We start from the raw sequence: 23772 nt of genomic DNA, 5'->3' as shown, positions 1-23772 counted from the left end.
CTGCTTTTAGTTCTCCAGTTAGAATCTGAACAGCATTACTGTCTATGGAGGGGAATAAGACATGGTTTATAAGGAGACAAGGCTAAAAATTAAAGAATGGGTAAAAATCCTCAGTGTTCAAGACCAGCATCCTGCTTGGAGCAGAGACAGAACAATAATTAGGCAAAACAAGGCCAGCCCTTCATAGCCAAACAAAAACAAAGATATTTTACTTCAATCCTTAATATCAGTTCCTACACTTTATTACTCAAGTATTTTTTCCCCTTACTGAATTTGAATCCACAGCTAAGCACAAGCTTCCATGCCAGTAAATTTTAAATACCGAAAACAGAAATGTTTTGACTAAAAAATTAGAAGTTAATTGGTAAAACATGGTCAAATTAGACTTAACAGTATATTATTATAAATGCTAATCATTCGGTTTTCTCCTCAAAAGTTGAAATGTACTGAAAGCACAAGAGTGACACCATAAAAAGTAAACTGTAGAAATGACTGCTGTCAGAAATTAGTAACACATACGTCCTCCTTCTTTTCCTTCTTCTTCTTTCTGGGGTGAGAGTCAGATTCTTGTGAAGGGGCATTGAGCTCGCTGGAGTATTCACGTATTAAAACTTCAATGGCCCCTTTGATCATCTGATCTCTTCTCTTTGTTTCTTCGTCTAAGGCTTCTTCATCATCATTAGTGACTGTTTCTGGCCTGGCAGTCTTAAAAAACAAAACAAAACAAAAAACAAGGCAAATTCAGGAGTGGGGGGAGGGAGTCAACCAAGAAAATGAGAGACATTGGAACAGTTCACAAAACAAACATGTTTTCTCAAAAACATCTCTACAGTCTTATTAAATGCAGATTTGATTTTGCTCTTAGCTTTATAAAATAATTTTTTATTTTAGGGTATTTTCCTTGGATGCTGGTTATCATTTTCTTTTCCTTTCTTCCCTTGATGGCTAATATTCTGACCCCAACCCAGTTACAAAAAGATTAAATCACAGGACTAGCATACTGCATAAGACATCCGTCAAGCTTTCCCGATTTTTCCAACCAACCAGCTCAATACTTGCACAAACTAAGAATGTTTCCTAAATAACTCCTTCAAAAGTTAAAAGTGAAAGGAGCAAAATATAACTTTATGTACACTATACTAGCCACTATTTAAAATAAAAAGCATGCATAGGTGAAATGAACAAAAAACACTAGACAGTTTTATACAATAAAATGTAAGCATCAGATAGGTCAGAGCTGAAACAATAGCTTCTTTCCCCACCCCCTGCTTTCTAAAATTTATATAATGTGGAAATACCACTTATAAAAATCACACACTTCTACGGCTAAAAAAAATCAGCTCTGTATACTACATAAGTTTTGCTCCCTATGACTTGCATGGGTAACATTATAAAAAATAAAACCACAAATTTCATGTTGTAATGCTTCTCACAATTAAGTAACTATTTGTAAGACTTTATTTTTTAAAAGAAGTCTAGATTGTTACTTGTGTTGATGTGAAAAAAAAATTACTGGCTTCTACTGTTCTACTATTCTTCTTGTTTCTAGGTTTCATTTCAAGTCTCCTGGTTAAGAAATTAATCCAGTTCAAACCACAAAATTTAGAGAATGACCTCAAAATATTGGATAATTTCCAGTTACTCTCAATTCCTCTCTCCTTAAAACTTAAAGTGGTGGAGAAGTATGACAAAAAAGCAACAAAAGCCCTGGTCAGTTTTGCTCAGCGGTTAGAGCATCAGCCTGAGGTCCAGAGAGACGGTGGTTCGGTTCCCGCTAAGGGCACGTACCCTGGTTGCAGCCTGTCCCCGGCCCTAGTTGGTCGCGTGGGTGGCAGGCACTCGATGTGTCCATTTCACATCGATGTTTCTCTCTCTTTCTCTCCCCCTCCCACTCTATCTGAACAAAAAATGCAAAAATGTCCTCAGATGAGGATTTAAAAAATAAAAATAAAGGTGTGGAAAAAAAAAAAAAAAAAGCAACAAAATAAACAAAGAGATGTATACAAAAACTTTTGTAATTTAAAACTAAATACACACATACCTCAAAGTATTGATCAATTTACTTGGCAAATATATATTATGCATGCAACATTATTCAAGGTTGAGTTTCAAGCCTTGTGGCTCAATATAACCTAGCAGTCATTCTTAACCACCAGCATTCTGAAAGCTATCTCCAACAGATATTTATTCAACAAGCATGTATTTCTTAAATGAATTTGCTTAACAAATTAAGAGCCCACAGTGTGCAAGATACTATGCTAGATGACAAAAAATTCAGATTTGAAAAGAGATAACCTTGTCCTTAAAGCATTCAACAATAAAGGATAAGAGAAGGTTATGATACAAATAACTTCAATATTATAAAATTAAAGACTCTAAAGAGTTTCTTTCTCAAACCTGCCTCTTCCTCCAACCTGTCTATTGCCAACTTTGACCTTGGCATTTTGGATAAAGAGAAGATGCTTTACCTAGGACTGTAATTAAATTGTTAAAATTATTTGTCAAAAAGATTATAAACTATAGTTGTGGCAATGTGTTCCTTTCTTACTTTAAATCAATAATATATCACAATAAAGTCTTCATGCAGCTTTCATTAAAATCCCTTCAGTGATACTCTGCTTCTCCACAGGTTTTAAAAGAAAGAATTCACCCTCCAGTCAACTTGTCATTGAAACCTTACGTCCTGAGACACACATTGTTATTTCAACCCAACCCTCAGCTGCTGAGACCTAAATTCTTTATTATAAAAATATACTTTCTGAGAGAGCATCCAATCTGTTTTTAGCTTTCCCCCAATTCTAAACTCCTTTTCATGATACTTCTAAATCCAAAGGCCTACACATCTAAAAAGAATCATTGCCCCAAAATGCCCTACCACCACTATCCTAAATCAAAATGTAATTAGTAGTGCCGATCCAACACCTAAGCATTTGGAAAGAACGAATTCACGTACTACCATGCAAATGACTACTGCCCCTTGATTTATACAGAAAATGTATATTTTTAGAAGGAAAACTAATTAGTCCAAATTTCTTTACTAACTGTTAATGTAAGAAAACAAAAATAACCAGATACACCATGGAAGGAAAAATTATTTTTGGTTTCACCTTGCTCTACCTCTGGTCCTCAACCATAAACAATTTCCTGATTTCCAGTTTCTTCTTCCACTTCAGAAACAGAAAGCACATTCAAAAATACTGAACAGCAAAAGTTCAAAGTTTGAGTACAACAGGATCACAGAAATCCATAAGTATCTGAGATATTTATGTGTCCCACTTACTTGGCTCTTTTCAGAAAAATTTTAAAGCTTCAATAGTAAAACTACTGGAAAACAGCTTTTCTAGGCTTCTGCTTTGGCACTGACTTCTAGAATCCAAAACAAGAACTTCTTTGGAAACCTAAACAACTGCAGAGCTCTTTCTTTTGAAGAAATGTAGATTCAGCCAGACTAATTAACATGCAAAGATGTGGAGATGTTCCTACATATAGCATCTATCATCATTTAAAATGTAATATAAGTAGCTCCTTCCAGAGATTACCTATACTTTCAATCATGAGAATTAATTCTTGAATGTTAACAACCACTACCAGTGACAATTAAGCAGATATAGCTCTACCTCTATTGCTGAACAGCCTGAAAGCAACAGGACATGGACTAAATCAGCATGGCTACCTCAAAGGAACTATTTTTACTAAAGATAAAAATTGCTGCTACTACAAATTCTGAAAAATCTTAATGAAAACTTCCAATCAAGCCATTAAAGACACATAAATCTTAAAATTCTGGGTCAGAAAAAAAAAAAAAAATCTCTCTTTTTAAAAAAGCTTGCATTTCGCCCTGGCTGGTTTGGTTCAGCGGTTGGAGCATTGGTCTGAGGACCACAGAGTTCTAGGGTCGGTTTCCGCTAGGGGCAAGCACCAAAAAAAAAAAAAAAAAAAGGCTTACATTTCTCTTTTAGTCAACAAGAACTACTCAACTAACTGTGTTTTCTTTTCTGCCTTGGAATCTAAAAAATGACTAAATAAAGTTAACTTACAAGTTTCTCAATGTGTCATTCTCAAATAATCCACACTAAGCCACTGTATTCTAAATCTCTCCAAGAAATCAATAAAGGAAAAAAACAAACAAGGAACCTCTCATATTTTATCCTGAAAAAACTGACAAATCTGTACTCTACAATATAATTATACTTGCCTAAGTTACTTAAAAAAATGTTTTTATCTGATCATTGCTTGAAATTTTAAAAAAAATTTTTTTTTTTATTGATTTTAGAGAGAGAGGAAGGGAGAGAAAGAGAAATAGAAACCTTGATGATGAGAGAACATCGATCAGCCGTCTCCTTCCTGTCTGGTCCCCAATGGGGACTGGGCTCACAATCTGGGCATGTGCCTTGACCGGGAATTGAACCAGTGATCTCTTGGTGCATGGGTTTATGTTTAACCACTGAGCAACACCGGCTGGGTGACATTTTAAAAATCAATATTGTTGAGGAGAACTGACATGCCAAAAAAATAACGCCATTTTTTTTTCTTCACCTGAGGACATTTTTCCATTTTTTGTTCAGATAGAGTGGGAGGGAGAGAGACAGAGAAACGTCGACGTACAAAGGACACATCAAGTGGTTGCAATCCACACGACACAACCAGGGCCAGGGACAAACTGCAACCGAGGTACGTGCCTTTAGTGGCAACTGAAGGTGTCTAGGGACCACAGGCCAGATGCTCCAACCACTGAGCTAAACCGGCCAGGGCAGTAACGCCATGTTTATCTAGTGACTTCGAGCACCTGGGCACCATGCCATGTGCACACAAAAGTCATGTCGTGTGGGTGGTAGCCACTCGATGTGTCCCGTTTATGTCATTGATTGTCTCTCTTTCTCTCTCCCTCCCACTCTATCTGAACAAAAAATGGAAAAATGTCCTCAGTTGAGGATAAAAAAAAAAGATTTTTAGATTGATTTTTGGAGAGGTAGATAGAGAGAACCGTCAGAGAATAAAACATCAATTGGCTGCCACTTGCATGCCCATACCAGGTATCAATGACGAATTCACAATCCGGGCATATGCCCTGACATGGAATTGAACCAGCAACCTTTTGGTGTACAGAAAGCCACACTGGCCAGGACCTGAATTCTATTCTTGAAGAAAGATATGAACAGATTTAAATGGTGGTTCCAATGGCTAATGGTGATTAACAAGTTAAATGAGTCACAAAATTGTGTGTTTCTTTATTCATATAAATATATAGAGTGAGTTACTTCATGGTCAGAATGCACGATCTGTAAATACTACAAATTAAACTACCTCACACGCTATTAATTAAACACAGCAAAACAACGAGTCCCTGGGAATTACACACGAAAACTTTGAAGATATCAAATCCATGCTTTATTTTAAATAAGAACTCAGTTATCACAGCACAAAAAATCTGAAAACTCTTATGGCATTCAATTGTTGTTTTTTAAAGATTTTAGTGATGTGGCTGGCACTGGCCGGGTAGCTCAGTCAGTTAGAGCATCGTCATGATAATGGCAAGGTTGTTGGTTTGATACTCAGCCAGGGCACATACAAGAATCAACCAGTGCCCTGGCCGGTTGGGCTCAGCAGTTGGAGCGTCGGCCTGCGGTACAGAGAGACCTGGGTTCGGTTCCCGCTAAGGGCACGTACCTCGGTTGCAGTTTGTCCCCAACCCTGGTTGGTCGTGCGGGTGGCAGCCACTCGATGTGTCCCTTCACGTCGATGTTTCTCTCTCTCTCTCTTCCTCTCTCTCCCTCCCGCTCTATCTGAACAAAAAATGGAAAAATGGCCTCGGATGAGGATAAAAAAAAAAAAAAAAAAAAAGAATCAACCAGTGAATACATAAATAGAAAAATGAATTGATGTTCCTCTCCCCCACCCCCCTCGGCCTTTCTCTAAAATCAATTTTAAAAAATTCCGACTTCCGGTCAAGATGGCGGCGTAGGTAAAGGCGGTAACGCGTCCTCCCACAACCACATCAAAGTTACAACTAAACTACAGAACAACCATCATTCAAAACCGCCTGAAATCAAGCTGAATGGAAGTCATACAACTACGGAACTAAGAAAAAAAAAGCAGCTACATCCAGACCGGTAGGACAAGCGGCGGCGCGGCGGCGAGACGGGCTGGTCCCACACCCAAGCGTGGTGGATAAAAATCAGGAGGCTCCCGCGGCTGGGAAGGTCCTTCCAGAGGACTGAGGGGTCCCCGTCCCACACCAGGTGCCCCGTTCAGGGTTCCAGTGCCAGGAAGAGAAGTCCCCATAACTTCCGGCTGGAAAAACCAGCGGAAACTGAGGCTCAGGGAAGCTGACCTGGCTGGAGCCACAGGCAGCTCCCTAAAGGGCCGGCGCACGAACTTATCGGACTCTCTCCCTCTAAGCTCGGAGGGGAGGCAGCTCTAGGGGCGCCAGAGACATACAGGGAAGAACTGAGCTGTTTGGCACTGGAGCGAGCGCTGGAGAGGGGGCTTCCTCTGGGACAAACGTGCTGTCAGAGGCCTTTGTTCCTTTGGTGAGCCCTTCCTGGGGCGGCAGACAGAAGCCACATCTGGGACTCCAGCAACCTGGCTCACACTGGTAGCCCCGCCCTGCTGACTCCCTGAGGCCCCGCCCCGCCCCACACAACTTTCAAGTTCACCCAAGCTGTTGCCACTTGCTTAACCATAGGATTCGCCAGTCTTGGATCCTGCTTCAGGTTTTTCCTAAATTCTTTCAAACGAGCAGCATCTGGTCTCAGCGAGCCCCATACCTCTCATTAAGTAATACACAGAAACAAACACAGGGAGGCAGCCAAAATGAGGAGACAAAGAAACAGGTCCCAAATGAAAGAACAGAACAAAACCCCAAGAAAAGAACTAAGCGAAAGGGAGATAAGCAACCTAACAGATACTGAGTTCAAAATACTGCTTATAAGGATGCTCAATGAACTCAGTGAGGGCCTCAAGAGCATAAAAAAGGACCAGTCAGAAATGATCGATGCACAGTTAGAAACGAAGGAGGCTTTAACTGAAATAAAGAATAATTTACACAGCTTCAATAATAGAGTACGTAAATCCAAGGAGCAAACCATCGATTTGGAATATAAGGAAGCAAAAAACGCCCAATCAGAACAGCAAAAAGAAAAAAGAATCCAAAAAAATGAGGAGAGTGTAAGGAGCCTCTGGGACAACTTCAAGCGTGCCAACATTCGCATCTTGTGGGTGCCGGAAGGAGAAGAGCAAGAACAAGAAATCGAAAACCTGTTTGAAACAATAATGACAGAAAACTTTCCTAACTTGGTGAAGGAAACAGACATACAAGTCCAGGAAGCACAGAGAGTCCCAAACAAGATGAACCCCAAGAGGCCCACACCAAGACACATCATCATCAAAATGCAAAAGGTTCAAGACAAAGAGAGAATATTAAAAGCAGCAAGAGAAAGGCAGCTAGTTACCTACAAGGGAGTACCCATTAGGCTGTCAGCTGATTTCTCAAAAGAAACTTTGCAGGCCAGAAGGGAGTGGCAAGAAATATTCAGAGTGATGAAAAGCAAGAACCTACAACCAAGATTACTCTATCCTGCAAAGCTGTCATTTAGAATCGATGGACATATAAAAACTTTCCCAGACAAGAAAAAGTTAAAGGAGTTCATCACTACCAAACCGTTATTATATGAAATGATGAAGGGTCTTTTTGAAGAAAAAGATAAAATGTATGAACAAACAAAATGGCAATGAATACATATCTATCAACAATGGAATCTACAAACAAAATGAAGAGGAAGAACAGGAACATTCTCATAGATACAGAGAACATTTTGTTGGTTGCCAGTTGGGAAGGGGGTTGGGGGAATGGGTGAAAAAGGTGAAGGGATTAAGAAGCACAAATTCATTGCTAGACTAACAAATCTCAAAGGGAAAGGGGTTGGGAGGGTGGGAAGAAATAAACCAAAGAACTTATATGCATAACCAATAGACAGAGACAATAGTGTGGGAAAAGGTGGGAGGGGGGCGGGAGTGGGGAGGAGGGGGTCAATGGGGGAAAAATGTGGAACATCTGTAATACATTTTTCATCCAACAATAAAGATTTGGGAAAAAAAAAAGGAAAAAAAAATTCCACCCTTCTTCAATAAATAATGAGGAAAAAATGGAATACCCTTTATTAATAAAAGATGTACTATAGCCCTGGCCGGCATTGCTCAGTGGTTAAGAGTGTTGGCCCAAGAACTGGAGGGTCTTGGGTTTGATTCCTGGTCAAGGGCACATAGCTGAATTGAAGGTTCGATGCTGGCCTTCGTCAGGGTGTGTACAGGAGGCAACCAATTGTCGTGTCTCTCTCACATCAATGTTTCTCTCTCTCTCTTGTTCTTCCCTCCCATCCACTCTCTCTAAGAACAAATAGGAAAAATATCCTTAGTTGAGGATTAAGAACAATAAATAAGTACTAAAGTTAACAGGCATGTGTGAGTATATCTACTAGAGATATTTTTGAAAAAGCAAATATTAGCAATACAAATACAATATATGAAAAGATAACATATCACCCCCCCACTGAATAAGAATCAATGAATGCATACACAAGTGGAAAAACAAATTGATGTTTCTCTCTGCCCTCCCTGCAACTTCTTCCCCTTTCTCTAAAAACCAATTATAAAAAAAAAAAAAAAAGAGATGTGCCCTGGCCGGTGTGACTCAGTTGGAGCATCATCCCTTGCACCAAAAGGTCTCTGGTTAAATCCCCAGTTGGAACATATATATGTATATATGAGGCATCAATAGATATTTCTCTATCTCTCCCTCTCTCTCTAAAAATAAAAATCAATAGAATAAAATAAAAAGATTTTAGTGATGTGACAGGTAACAATGCTGATCTGAGATACAATTTACTCTCAAGAAAAATTGTACTTGATTATTTCCTTATAAAGCTAGAAAGAACAGTAAGAATATTAGAAGAGCAATATAACTAAAACTGTTATTCAATAAATGTTCATTCAGTTTTGCTATGGATAAGACATTATCCTAGGTTCTGTGGAGGTACAAGATGAAGGGACACACTGTGAACTTATTGTCCTTTCTATCTTGTAATCAGAGAATGGGGGAAGGAGAAAAAATAAAGCTAGGTATAGGGGTGAGAGAGAGAGCGAGCGAGAGATACAAACAATATATACTACAAAGCAGACTGACATAACAGCAGTAGAAATATGCTTGATATGGGAAGATAGAATTTAATTCTGCCTGAGAGGAATCAAGTAACTACATGGATAGAATTTCACCAGGGAACATAGATGGGCAACAAGCACATGAGATGTCAGCAAAGCACAAATGAAATTTGTATGGATACATGACTGAATGGAAGGGATCTGATGGGGACACTAGAAACGTAAACTGGAGCAAATTCAAAACCATTAAGGATGGATGAGCAGAGGGTTGGCACAATTACAGTTATGTTTTATAAATACAGGCAGTACTGCCTGGCCGGGGTGTGGCTCAGTGAATTGAGCATCACCCCATGGACTAAGAGATCCTGGTTCAATTTCCAGTCAGGGCACATGCTGGGGTTTTGGGCTCAATCCCCAGTGGGGGACATGCAGGAGGCAGTGATTGATGTTTCTCTCTCTCTCCCTTAAAAAAAAAAAAAAATCAATAAAACATATGAAAAAAAGAAAAATATAGGCAGTACTCTAACAGTCAGATGAGAGGAGCTAAATGCAGAGAAGTTAAAATACTGTTAAAAGTCCAAGAAAAGAGAAAAAATGTTAATTACAAAACTGTATTTAGCCCTGTCCAGTTTGGCTCAGCGGTTGGAGCGTCGGCCTGAGGTACAGAGAGACCCGGGTTCAGTTCCCGCTAAGGGCACGTACCTCGGTTGCACTTTGTCCCCGGCCCTGGTTGGTCGTGCGGGTTGCAGCTACTCGATGTGTCCCTTCACATCAATGTTTCTCTCTCTCTCTTCCTCTCTCTCCCTCCCGCTCTATCTGAACAAAAAATGGAAAAACGTCCTCGGGTGAGGATAAAAAAAATAAAGTTAAAAACAAAAAACAGCCCTGGCCGGTTTGGCTCAGCGGTTAGAGCGTCGGCCTGCAGTACAGAGAGACCCGGGTTCGGTTCCCGCTAAGGGCATGTACCTCGGTTGCAGTTTGTCCCCGGCCCTGGTTGGTCGTGCGGGTGGCAGCCACTCGATGTGTCCCTTCACATCGATGTTTCTCTCTCTCTCTCTCTTCCTCTCTCTCCCTCCCGCTCTATCTGAACAAAAAATGGAAAAATGTCCTCAGATGAGGATAAAAAAAAACACAAAAAACTGTATTTAGAATTTAATCCTGTATTTATGGAAAAAAAATGCACATATTCCAATGAAAACTATACTCATCCACACAGAAAACTGGAAGAATATACAACACAAAAAGTCTACAGTGGGTACTAATGGTGATGGGACTATGAGTAGTGCTTAATTTCTTTTTTATAGTTCCTTTAATTTATGAGTTTCTTACAAAGACCATGATAGAAAACTATTTCTATTTTGAACAACAATAAAAGCTTGACGAGAGCAAAAGGCTGTTTTGTTTTTGTGGAGAAAGAAAGATAGTAATAAATCTGTTTTGTGTCTGTTCAGCTTGAGGTGACAAAAGGTACTGGGAAAGGGTAAGAAACATATACTCAGATTTTAGCTTTTTTTGTTTCTTTGTTGAGAGGGAATATATAATAATGTATACATTACAATACAATACATAAAAATTTCTTTACTTTAGCATAGGTTTATATAGCCATCCAACTGAGTTAAATATTAAGACTTATTTTCAATATTTTAGAACCTGTGTACTTCTAAAAGAGAGGGCAACTAATAAAAGTTGTGTAGGTTGAAATATATTTCGTACTTACTTACAAAGCTGCCTTAATGAATTAGCTCTGTTTGGAATAGTCTGTACCAATGTTTTCTCTGGCAAGTTAACCTTGTCCAGCCTCCCTTACTACCTTCATCCCAACCTGGAACAAGCAAATCAACAGTCATCCACCCACAATGGGTAGATAAAAGACTTAAAATAACTATAAACTATAAAAACACCCTCCTGCATGTTAGTCACAAGCATAATGGTCTTGTAAAGCCCCATATTAAATCATTTGTATTTACATTGAAAGAGCACATCTGGCCGAGAGAAGAGAACGCTATGGAAAACATACCCCATTAGAAGCTTTCTTCTTTGCTTTCCATTCATCCAGTTGTGCCTTTGTCTTTGCATCAACTTTAACAAGTAGTTTCTTCTCTCCAATCTGCAGGTCATGTAATAACCTGAGTGCACGGAGGGTAGATTCAGGTTCCTTATACTCACAGAATCCGAAGGCTAGCAAAAGATGTAAAGAATTAGTAAAATATCAATATAATTATGAAAGATGAATATTTATGAAAAATTAAAATCATTAGAGAACGAATGTTATACTATACAAGGATTATTCATGTTGTCAACCCTCCCTTTCCTTCAATTACCTTTGAAAAGGGTTTCACTTTTACACCCTCAACCAAAAGAAAATAGAGAAGACAAAAAAAGGGAAAGAAAAATTCTAATCAGGCAAACTGCTACTTATAAGAAGTGCTCATAAAATAGTTATCAAAATCAGAAAATGTCATGATTTAGTTTATTAGTTATGTCATGAATTCATTCCATTTAGACTTCCTAACAGCTACAAATAAGTGAGAACAGGCTGCTTCAAAGTAAACCCAGCACTTTTCTAAGAAGTTAAACTATAAAAGTAGTTGACTGGTGTGGCTCAGTGGTTGAGTGTCGACCCATGAACCAGGAGGTCGCCTGTTCGTTCCCCAGTCAGGACACATGCCCAGGTTGTGGGCCCAATCCCCATTTGGGAGCATGCAGGAGGCAGCCAATCGATGTTCTCTCTCATCATTGTTTCTATCTCTCTTTCCCTCTCACTTCCTCTCTCTGTAAAGTCAATAAAAGAAAAAAAAGTTAAAAAGAAAACTATAAAAGTAATGATCGCTTATACTACTCATCTAATTTTTTTTTTTTTAATACTCACCGGAGGACATTTTTCCATTTTTTCTTCAGGTAGAGTGGGAGAGAGAGGAAGAGAGAGAGAGAGAGAGAACCATCGACGTGAAAGGGACACAGAGTGTCTGCCACCCGCACGACCCAACCAGGGCCGGGGACAAACTGGAACCGAGGTACATGCCCTTAGCGGGAATCAAACCCAGGTCTCTCTGGACCGCAGGCCGACGCTCTAACCGCTGAGACAAACTGGCCAGGGCTCTTCTAATTTTTTAATTATGTTTTATTTTAATAGTCTCACTATTATTAACATATCTTTAAACCAAAGATATTTAAAAAGAGTAACCTAGCCCTGACTGGTTTGGCTCAGTGGTTAGACTCCTGGCCTGCAGACCAACGAGGTGTGGATTTGATTTTGGTCAAGGGCACATGTCCCCGGCCCTGGTCAGGTCGTGTGGGAAGCAACCAGTGGATGTGTTCTCACATCAATGTTTCTCTCTCGTCCTCCCTCCCACTCTATCTGATGATAAAGAGAAAAATATCCTCAGGTGAGGATTCAAAAAAAAAAAGAGTAACCTAGCTCTGGCCAGTTTGGTTCAGTGGTTAGAGTGTCGACCTGTGTATCAAAAGTTCATGGGTTCAATTCCCAGTCTGAGGCAGATACCTGGATTGCAGGTTTGATCCCTGGCCCCAGTTAGGACCGTGTAGGAGGCAACCATTGATGTTCGTGTCCCTCACATCTGATGCGCCCCCCCCCCCCTTTTGCTCTAAGAATAGAAAAATATCTTCAGGTGAGGATAAACAAAGAAACAATAACAAAGAATTACCTAAAACCTGAAAGTAAAATTAAACAAATGAATCCAAATATGTATATAGTTAGATATAACCATACAGAAAGAAACTATTCTGAGTGAAAGTAAAATTCACCATACTTCTTTTTAATCCTCACCCGAGGACACTTTTTTTGCCTTTATCTTCAGATAGAGCAGGAGAGAGAAATATTGACATGAGAGACACCCATCGACTGGTTGCCATGCACACAACCCCGACCGGGGCCGGGGACAAACTGAAACAGACGTACACGCCCTTAGTGGGAAGTGAACCCAGGATTATCTGGTCCACGGGCCGATGCTCTAACCGCTGAGTAAAACCGGCCAGGGTGACCCTATGTTTTTGTGTGACATGTCCTAAAAACAAAAAGATCTGTCAATAAAAAAAAAAATTTCAGCCCTGGCCAGTTTGGCTCAGCAGTTAGAGCATAGGTCCATGGACCAATGAGTCATGGGTTCGATTCTGGTCAATGGCACATACGTCAGTTGCGGTTTGATTCCTGGTCCAGATAGAGTGGGAGGCAGACAGTTGATGTGGCTTTCTCACAATGATATTTCTCTCTTTCTCTCCCTCCCTCCCACTCTATCTGATAATAAATAGAAAAATATCCTCAAGTGAAGATAACAAAAAAAAAAAAGAAAATTTCAGCCCAGTTGGTGTGGCTCAGTGGATTGAACGTCCCATGGATTGAGAGGTCCTGATTCGATTTCTGGTAAGAGCACATGCCTGGATTGTGGGCTTAATCTCCAGTAAGGGGAGTGCAGGAGGCAGCTAATTGATGTATCTCTCTCACATTCATGTTTCTCTCTCTGCCCCTTCTCCTCTATCTCCAAAAATATATATATCAATAAAAACATTTAAAAAGAAGAAATTTCAATAATCATTTTTGATGATAGTGTTGGTATTATCAGTCTGAAATTACTGTATGTGAAAAGTGAGGTGAAGCAAGCCAGTAATTATTTAAGAGTCTATCATCTCAGGTGTCTTAACTCAGGATTTTCAGTGTGGGAAAAATGAAATAAATATATGACAGAAAGGGTAAATAAAAACCTTTTAATCTTGAATCTGAATTAACGTACACTGGAAAGACTTAAGAACAAAGACCAAACCACTCTTATAGTCAGTACACCTAGTTCCAGATTGTGCTTCTGAAAGCAGTTTCCTACTAAAAGGAACCAGAGCTCCTTAGAGAAATAGGTGATCCCGAGTCTGAGGCAGAAAAACCACTAGACTGAGCTCAGAATATCTTGTCATTCCAGACAAAGCAGCCATCAAAGGCAGGGTTGTGTGAAAATCTAACTTGCAGGGGCAACTAACTTTTGACAGCTTAAGCTTCACAAGCAATAATGGCAATTAATCCATATTAAGTATAATAACAACAAACTGAATATGCTTAAATACAAAGGTATTTCTTTTAAAAAAAAGTCACCACTGCCCTGGGCCAGTTTGGCTCAGCGGTTAAGAGCGTCATCCTGCGGTCCACAGAGACCTGGGTTTGGTTCCCGCTAAGGGCATGTACCTTGGCTGCAGTTTGTCTCCAGCCCTGGTTGGGTCGTGTGGGTGGCAGCTACTCGATGTGTCCCTTTCACGTTGATGTTTCTCTCTCTCTCTCTTCCTCTCTCTCCCTCCCGCTCTACCTGAATAAAAAATGGAAAAATGTCCTCTGGTGAGGATAAAAAAAAAAAAAAGTCACCACTACATAATGGTGAAGACACAAGCTCATTCTTTTGAAAAATGAAATAAAAGAACAAAAGCATTTATCCTGTTTTGTTTTGTTTTTAAATATAAACTATACCTCTAAGAAACCAAATAGTAGATGGAAGGAGAAATATATCCTTATAGAAATACTCTACTAATTAGAGAAGAACCCTTATTCTCCAACAAAGGAATGTTAGAAATCTTCAAAAAAGGTTACTATATTATGCAACACCCAATGAATGAACCAACTTATGCATTGACAATCAACAGCTGCTACCATAAATGAAAAAAGATAACCCAACATGTCTCCTTATGGAAGAACATTACCTTTATAGAATTCTTACAAATAAAAGCAACAAAAATAACACAAACTCAAATGTGATCAAGTCTCAAGCTACAACTACCAACCAGTTTACATAAAATACAGAGGACAGAGATGCACGGTACATTTTTCTACTGGAGCTGCAATCAGCAAATTCACACTGAAGAAATACCACTGGGCAGCCTGGGCAGAGTGACTCAGTTGAGTGTCAATGTGTGCACAGAAAGGTTGACATATACCTGGTCAGGGCATATACCTGGGTTACAGGTTCCATGCCTAGTCCAGGGGTATACGGAAGGAATGCAACCAATATGTTTCTTTCTCACATGGATGTTTCTTTCTCTCCATCAACCCGTACCCCACCCCTTTCCTCTCTAAGTATGTCCTTGGGTGAGAATTTTAAAAAAAAAGAAAAAAACACTATTGGGCAAATTACATAATTTCTTCACAAATACTTGCAAGGAAAAACAGCAATAGTTAAAATATTAAGAGACTTTAAAATATGTCAACAGCCCTGGTTGGTTTGGCTCAGTGGTAAGAGCTTCGGCTGTGAACCAAAGGGTTGCAGGTTCAATTCCTGGTCAAGGGCACATACCTGGGTGGCAGTTTCAAGCACCAGTCAGGGTTGTGCAGGAGGCAACCAATCGATGTGTCTCTCTCACATCAATGTTTCTCTCTTTCCTTCCCTCCTTCCTTTCCACTCTATCTGAAAATCAATGGAAAAATATCCTCGGTTAACAACCACCCAGCAGGTGTGGTTCAGTGGTTGAGCATTGACCCATGCACCAAGAGGTCGCCAGTTCAATTTCCAGTCCGGGCACATGCACAGGATGTGGGCCCGTTCCCCACTGGGGACACGCAAGAGGTGGCCAACTGATGTTCTCTCTTACTGATGTTTCTATCTCTCTCTCCCTCTCTCTCTAAAATCCATAAAGAAAAAAAAATTTTTTTAAAAGAGGAAATGGGCAGGGTACAGGTTAAGCATGACTGGCCATAAGTTGATAGATGTTAAAGCTAGATAATGATGAATACCTGGGAGTTTATTTTATTAGTCTAATTTTACACACACACACACACACACACACACACACTTTATTCCATAATGTCCCATCTTGATCATACACTCCTGCTCTTAGAAAAAAAGGACTTTGTAATCTTATATGAAAATAGTCTGAGTAATTTTTTTCTTTCCTACCTCTTTCCTATTATATTTTTCCACTTTCTAACCTCAACTCTCAGCAACATCTTCCCAATTGTCTTTAATCTTACTATAATAAAGACAAAGAATGGTAATAGAATATTCCCGTGGTTAAAAACAATGGTAAAACATGCTAAAAGTGATTTGTGCACACATGTTACAATGATCTTGACCCTGACTAGGTAGCTCAGTTAGTATGGTCCCAACAGGCCAAGGTTGCAGATTCAAATTCCAGTAAGGGCATATACAAGAAGCAATCAATGAACACATCAATAAGTGAAACAACAAATCAGTTTCTCTCTCTAAAATAAAATCTATCAATAAATAAATTTTTAATAATCTAAATAAATAAAAAATACCTACCTTGAAGTTTTCCAGATGCACCTTGTACTCTCTTCCAACTTAAAACCAAGCCACATTTCTTATAAAGAAAAAAAAAAAGTTACAACTTAACAAAATAAACCAACTTATCGTGCACATAAGAGCCCAATTATATTCTGAAGTAGGAAAAAAACAGAAGCAAAAAAACAAAAGAAAAAGATCGTATTAGTAACTAAATTTCTTTAAATTCTCTCAATTCACACAAATCTATTATATGAAATATACAACAAATTATTTCAAAGAAAAATATAAATTCTCACTGCTTATTTGCAAAAAACTGCATTTTAATAATTAGAAAATTTACAGCATATTATCCTACAAAAAAATATATAAAAAAATCAAAATGCCCAATATTATAACAGTTAAAACTATAGTAAATTCAAGTCCATAAAGATGTTTTAAAACACATAAATATAATACAGGATTTTTAATGTCAGGAAAATGCTTGATATGGGATGCAAAACATGGTACATGAAACTGCAGACATACCGTAAAATTTTAATTATGCAAAGAAATAAATTTCCATAAAGTAATCAGATATATTCCAAAAATGTTAAGGGACAGGTTGTGTAAAGGGTGGGACTTTATTACAACCTGTTTCCTTTCAAACTTTTAAAACATTATTTCTAACTATTAAATAACCAGAAGGTTTAGCCCTGGCCGGTTTGGATCAGCGGTTAGAGCGTCGGCCTGCGGTCCCGAGAGACCCGGGTTCGGTTCCCGCTAAGGGCACGTACCTCGGTTGCAGTTTGTCCCCGGCCCTGGTTGGTCGTGCGGGTGGCAGCCACTCGATGTGTCCCTTCACGTCGATGTTTCTCTCTCTCTTCCTCTCTCTCCCTCCCTATCTGAACAACAACAAAAAATGTCCTCGGGTGAGGATAAAAAAAATAAAAATAAAAAAAAAATAACCAGAAGGTTTAAAAAAATTATTTGTGGAAAATACCTGAAGTTTGCCTATTAAAGCTGAATATGAATAAATTTTTCACATCTCCCTTCAGAGAAACTACTAAAATGATAATCAAAAAATATAAAAGGTAAAAACCCTTAAGGTCTAATATAGCATTAGAAACAACAGCAATATTCAACAAAATTTTGAAAAAACAAAATGGATGGATGATAACTCATTCAACAGAGCAAAGAAAGCTATAATTCCAAATGTCTACAGAGGCGAGGCAGATACCAGTGAAAAAGAAAGGCTAAAGTGATTCTACAAAGTCAAGTAGATCTAGACTTTTTTTTAAAAGAGGGGAGGAGGCTGGCCTGACAGCTCAGTTGGTTAGAGTGCCATCCCAATATGTCAAAGTTGTCGGTTCCATCTCCAGTCAAGGCACATACAAGAAACAACTTCCTGGCCAGTGTGGTTCAGTTGTTGTATGTAGTCCCATACACCAAGCGGTCACTGGTTGGATTCCCAGTCAAGGCATATGCCCAGGTTTTGGGCTTGACCCACAGTAGGGGTAGAGGGGGAGTGCAGGAGGCAACCTATAGATGTTTCTACCTCTCTCTGCCTCCTCTCAAAAAAAAAAAAAAAAAAAAAGGAAAGAAAGAGAGTGAAACAACCAATGAACACATAAGTGGAATAACAAATCAATGTTTCTTTCTCATCAATAAAAAATATAAATAACATACAGTGGAGAATGGAGTTGATGCATGAAGCTGTATAAAAACAGGTACTTGTCTGACAATATGAATATGGCATAACCAGAGTGCCAAGTAACACCTTATTCCCCACCCCCAGTGAGTCTGAAGAAAATGAACACAACAAGCTTGGGATATGAATCACCAGATATAAAGGAATATATGGATGATATATAGAGTGGGTAACAAGGGAAGAAAACAAAAGTTAAGAAATGCTAGAACTCAGTTCTTCAACCCCAATCCATACAGGAGCCAATCATCATTCAATAGGTATGAAACAAAGTTTTCTAGAGAAACCAACCAGCCTCAAAGAAAAAACCGCCACATATTAATTTTAAAACCACAGGCTGTTGGCTAAAATACCCTACAATGATGCTGAACATTTTATAAACCAAATATGTAGAAGACTTTCAATCGCTAACTTTTAAATATGAGCAATCAAGGATCACCAGACATTTTAGGGAAAACTTAAAAGTGAAAGTGAAATGAAAGATAGGAAGAAAAGAGACAAATGTAGGAATCCAAAGAAAGCTTAAAAACAAAACACTGTTGCACACATAAATCAAGAACAGGTTTTTAAAAGGGAGGTTTCAAACTGAAAATACATACTTATGTCCACACAAAAACTAGTACAAAAATATTCTTACAACCATTATTTATAATAACCAGAAGTGGAAACAACCATATTGTAAATTAACTGATGAATGAATAAACAAAATGTGGTATAGCCATGAAATGGAACATTATAGGCCATAAAAGGGATTGAAAAACCAATACAAACTATAATATAGATGTACCTTGAAAACATTATGCTAACTGAAAGAAGAGAAAACAAAAAGATCACATTATTTATGATTCTGTTATAAAAAATGGCCAGAAAAGACAAATCTATAGAGACATAAAGTAGCTGGGGAGAGGAGAGAATGAGCGGTGACTGTTAATAGTTACAGGGTTTCTACTCAGGGTGATAAAAATGCTCTGGAGCCCTGGCCAGTTTGGCTCAGCAATTAGATTCGGCCTGCGGTCCAGAGAGACCCGGGTTCGGTTTCCGCTAAGGGCACGTACCTTGGTTGCAGTTTGTCCCCGGCCCTGGTTGGGTCGTGCAGGTGGCAGCCTTGATGTGTCCCTTTCACATCGATGTTTCTCTCTCCCTCTCTCCCTCCCACTCTATCTGAACAAAATGTGAAAAAATGTCCTTGGGTGAAAATTAAAAAAAGAAAAAAGCTCTGGAATTAGTGGTAGTATTTGGACTACTTTCTGAATCTACTAAAAACCACTGAATTATACATTATAAAAGGGTAAATTTTATAGTATATAAATATTTCAATGAAAATGTTTTAAAAAATGTCTTCACAATGTTCCACTTTGGGAAAAATTGGCATCATCTTGTAACTGAAGATAAGCGTGCCCTACCTCAGAAATTCCACTTCTAAGAGAATAGATACAGAAATTTATTCAGGTTCACGTATGAAGACATACTACCAGTAATAATATTGCAAAACACAAAATAATGAAAACAATCCATATGACCACCAGTAGAAAATTGACAGTTTATGGTATATTTCTACAATGCAATAATGTATGGAAGTGAAAAGTAAATAGAGCTCTGCAGGTTAGATGAAAAAAGCATTTTGTGAAGAAATACATAAGTAAAACTTGTGAATTACATGCCCTGGCCAGATAGCTTTGTTGATTACAGCACTGTCCCAATACACCAAGGTTTCGGGTTCAATCCCTAATCAGGGCTCATATAAGAATCAACCAATGAAAGCCTAAATAAGTGGAACAACAAATCAATGTTTCTGTCTCTCCCTCCCTCTCACCCTCTAAAATCAATTTTTAAAAAATTTTAATAAAAATTTGTGAATTACAAATTTTAATGAATATATAAATACATAATTAAAGTAAAAAATATACACAGAAATGATAAACTCTAAATTTAGGACAGTGGCCCAGTTGGTGTGGCTCAGAGGATTGAGCACTGCCCCATGGACTGAGAGATCCTGGTTCAATTCCCAGTCAGGGCACATTGCCTGGATTGCAGGCTTGATCCCCAGTAGGGGGCGTGCAGGAGGCAGCCAATCGATGTTTCTCTCTCCCTTCTGCTCTCTCTAAAAAGTCAATAAAAACATTTAAAAAATAAATTTAGGACAGTTTATTGCCTCTGGCATTTACCTTGTGAAAGTAAGAAATGGGAATTGGGGTTTCCAACTATAATGTTTTATTTGGGAAAAAATCTGAAGCTAGTATCAAAAATAGTGAGATCTGACAAAGCTAGGTTTTGTGGGCATTTGCTTTCTAAACATTTTGATGCAAGGATCATACAATTTAGAAAACAGAAATGGCAATAATGTACATTACCTATAAAATGAAGAAGAAAAAGATTTAAAACTTCTCTATGAAAAGTGAAGATTATAAAATAATTCAATATTATTTAATTTAATAATGTGCATGTATCACCAGGAAAAATTTCTAAAACTAAGACAAAAAAGAAAATCAACGACTGTACCAAGTCCTAAGAACTTATTATTTATGCTCAGAATAAAAACTTTTGTATGTTTGTTCATCTTCACCTGAGGATATTTTTTTCATTGATTTTGAGACAAAGTGGAAGGTAGGAAGAGAGGGAAGGGGAGGGAGGGAGGGAGAGACAGACAGAGAGAGAAACATTGACATGAGAGAGACACATCGATTGGTTGCCTCTCACAGGATCCTGACCAGGGCAAGGGATCAAACCTTCAACCCTTGTCTGAAAGTCAACCCAGGGACCTTTCGGTCTGTAGGCCGAAGCTCTAACCACCGAGCGAACCGACCAGGGCCAGAATAAAAACTTTAAAAAGGAATCAGTCAATTGTTTTAGAGGTTGCTGGGAAAAAGAACTCAGTTTCCAAATATTAACCCAGAGATTACTTATAAATGACAAAGGGAGAAAAGGTACCCTCACAATGGAGAGAGCGGACCACCTAACCAAGGAGTAACTAAAAATCACCAAAAAATAGGATCAAGAGACATCATGTACCTTTTGCTACGCAGCACTGAGAACAATACATAACCTATACAGTATTCTTGCAAAAATACTCTAAATATATCCATGAGCAATCACTCAAATTTAAATTGGAAGAAATATTCTGTAAAAAAAACCAAAAACTGGACTCTTCAAAAATATCAATGTCATTAAAAACACCAAATAAAGAAGAGCAGGAAACTGTTTCTTTATTAAACCAGCTGTCTAATAAATTGTGACAATCAAATGCAATCTACAGTCCTTGACTAGATCATAGATGAAAAATAAAAACAGCTATTTGGGAAATTATTTGGGATATTATAGTTAAAAATTAGAAAAATAAAAATATATATTAGTTAACAATGCTATATCATCCTTAAATTTCTTGAGTGTAATAATGATTCTATGATCATGTAGGAGAATGTCTTTGGTATTGGGAGACACAAGTAGTATTCAGAAGTGAAATGTCATGGCACAACTTACTCTCTACTCAAAAAAATATGTAGCAGTCTGGCCAGTGTGCCTCAGTGGTTGAGCATCGACCCATGCACCAAGAGGTCACTGGTTCGATTCCCGGTGTGGACACATGCCCAAGTTGTGGGCCTGATCCCCAATGGGGAGCATGCAGGAGGTGGTCAATCAATGTTTCTATCACTCTCTCCCTCTCACTTCTTCTCTCTCTCTCAAATCAATCAAGGAAAAAAATAAATTTAAAAAGTATGTAGCTGATTTGTATATAGAGTAAATTTGGCAAAATGTTACAAGGGTGCTCACTGTAGTATTTATTCAACTTTTTTGCCAGATTAGAAATTTTCAAAATAAAACAGAGAAAATAATTGTTCAGAAACCTCTTTCTGCCTTTCATAAGTTTAAAATTTAAACAAAACTTTTAAAATGAAATATAAAGAGTTTAACTTACAGCAAGGAGCTGTCTTATGAGCATGTCTGACGCTTTCTCAGAAATGTTGCCGACAAAAACTGTAGTAGTGGGACCACAATTTTCATCATTTTCTTTCGTCTTTAAGCCTGGATGATCCTTTCTTGCTCCCAAATGCTTTCCAACCATTGACACAGTGGGTACTAATACCTGGAATGAGGAAAGGAAATAAAATTTGATTAGACAATTAAACTTCCTATCATATTTAATTTAACAGGCTAAAACCATCAATGTTAAATTACTAAATACAGTATGGGGCAAAGGCAGATTTACAGTTATTTGTATGGAAAACACAATACTTAATAAATAGTAAACTCTATGTTTCATGTACTCACAACTATAAACCTATTATTAAAGGGTCTACGTACTTAATCTATAGCTCCTATAGTACATAACATTTTTCATTAATGCAAACATTTCTGACAAGTTAAAGTCCCATTGTTAGATTACCTTTCTTTAAAAACTTGGAAAAGCAAAAATAACTTGGATATAAACTTAAACTATGTTTAAAATAATTTTGAAATGTTTAAGACATCATAAATCATTTAAAATTATCAAATACATCCATAAGTTTCTTCACAAATGCACTCTGTACTAATATAAAAAGCAAATTTCAATTATCCCTGCTAATATTCTTGCAAAACATTTAAATATTCCCTTGGCTCTCCCCCACACTGAAAATTTACTGTTTTAGTTATTTGAATTTCTAGCTCATTGTCCCTTTATAACTTTCAACTTCCCAGAATAAGGAATCATCTTACTCATCATTTTATGTGGAAGTGAATTTAGCAAAACACCCACAGTAGGCACTGAATAATATGGTGAACTGGGGAAGCACATCCAAACTCCATCCAAATGCTATCTTTTCCTAGGCTGAAATGCAAGAAAGTAAGACTACCTGTCACGTGGAAGTTTTCCAAAATGACCAAATACTGGGTGTCTAATTCAAGAAGAGCTAGACACCGTTAGTATGCAGAACCATATCTTCTTAGTGGTCTGCCTCACAGCAGGTTCCTATTTGTCTACCTACTTCCTATCTCCCCTTTCATGTCAGTAACACCATTCCCATTCCTTTTCATAAACCACAGGTAGAAAAACAGTTGAAAGTAATGAGATCTACCCTCTCTCATAGAATTCCAAATGAAGCCTGCTCTTTTACAAATGAACTCAAAGAAATACCTTGTTAAATAACAGCTAAGAGGATTGTTACTTATTCATGTGTTACAATATATTAACGTTCTTAACTAAAACACTTAAGACTGTGCAATTACTTTGCTGAATGTAAAGAATTAAGGTTCAAGATCTAAGACTAAATAATGAAACACTTCCCACAAAACTTGAAGTTATCATACTAAGGAGAGAGAAAAAAATAGCTTGGAAGGGGCTCTAAATTAGGTAGGTAGGAGGAAAAGAATAGAATGATATTCAACACAAATTTCATTTCAAAATTTATTTCTGCTAGGATTATTCTTATATTCTTTTCTTTTTTTTCTTTTAAGAGATTAGATATGTCATATCATTCTCCTATCTCCCAAAACCAAGACATGAGGAAATAAAAAAGCCAATGTCCTAAATATGAACTTAAAAATAAATGAGTCTACAGAATAAGAGAGAAACCATAAAACTATTTAAGGAGCAATATTTTGAGAACAACTGCACATATGCACAACTGAGTGAAAATGTTACTTAATCAAGTAAGTAGTATGACAAAAAATGGTGTGCACCCTTAAAATAATTTATCTAAGTTTATCAAGTTTTTCATTTTTCAA

At 37.9% G+C, this 23772-nt stretch overlaps 1 protein-coding gene across 2 annotated transcripts in view; it reads right to left on the bottom strand.

The window, feature by feature from the left end:
- Positions 1-23772, bottom strand: part of RBM25 (RNA binding motif protein 25) — a 66596-nt gene that overhangs the window by 27580 nt on the left and 15244 nt on the right. For both annotated transcript variants that reach the window (XM_036255779.1, XM_036255770.1), the window contains 4 exons: positions 21986-22153; positions 16407-16464; positions 11174-11334; positions 520-705 (listed from right to left, as the gene is read on the bottom strand). In XM_036255779.1, the coding sequence (XP_036111672.1) occupies positions 520-705; positions 11174-11334; positions 16407-16464; positions 21986-22153 (573 nt within the window). The remainder of the gene's footprint in view (positions 1-519; positions 706-11173; positions 11335-16406; positions 16465-21985; positions 22154-23772) is intronic.

Source organism: Molossus molossus, unplaced genomic scaffold (genome assembly GCF_014108415.1).
Source record: "Molossus molossus isolate mMolMol1 unplaced genomic scaffold, mMolMol1.p scaffold_m16_p_1, whole genome shotgun sequence".
NCBI classification, from domain to species: Eukaryota; Metazoa; Chordata; class Mammalia; order Chiroptera; family Molossidae; genus Molossus; species Molossus molossus.
Note: the sequence above shows the minus strand (reverse complement) of the source record. Positions and strands in the feature narration are given on the sequence as shown.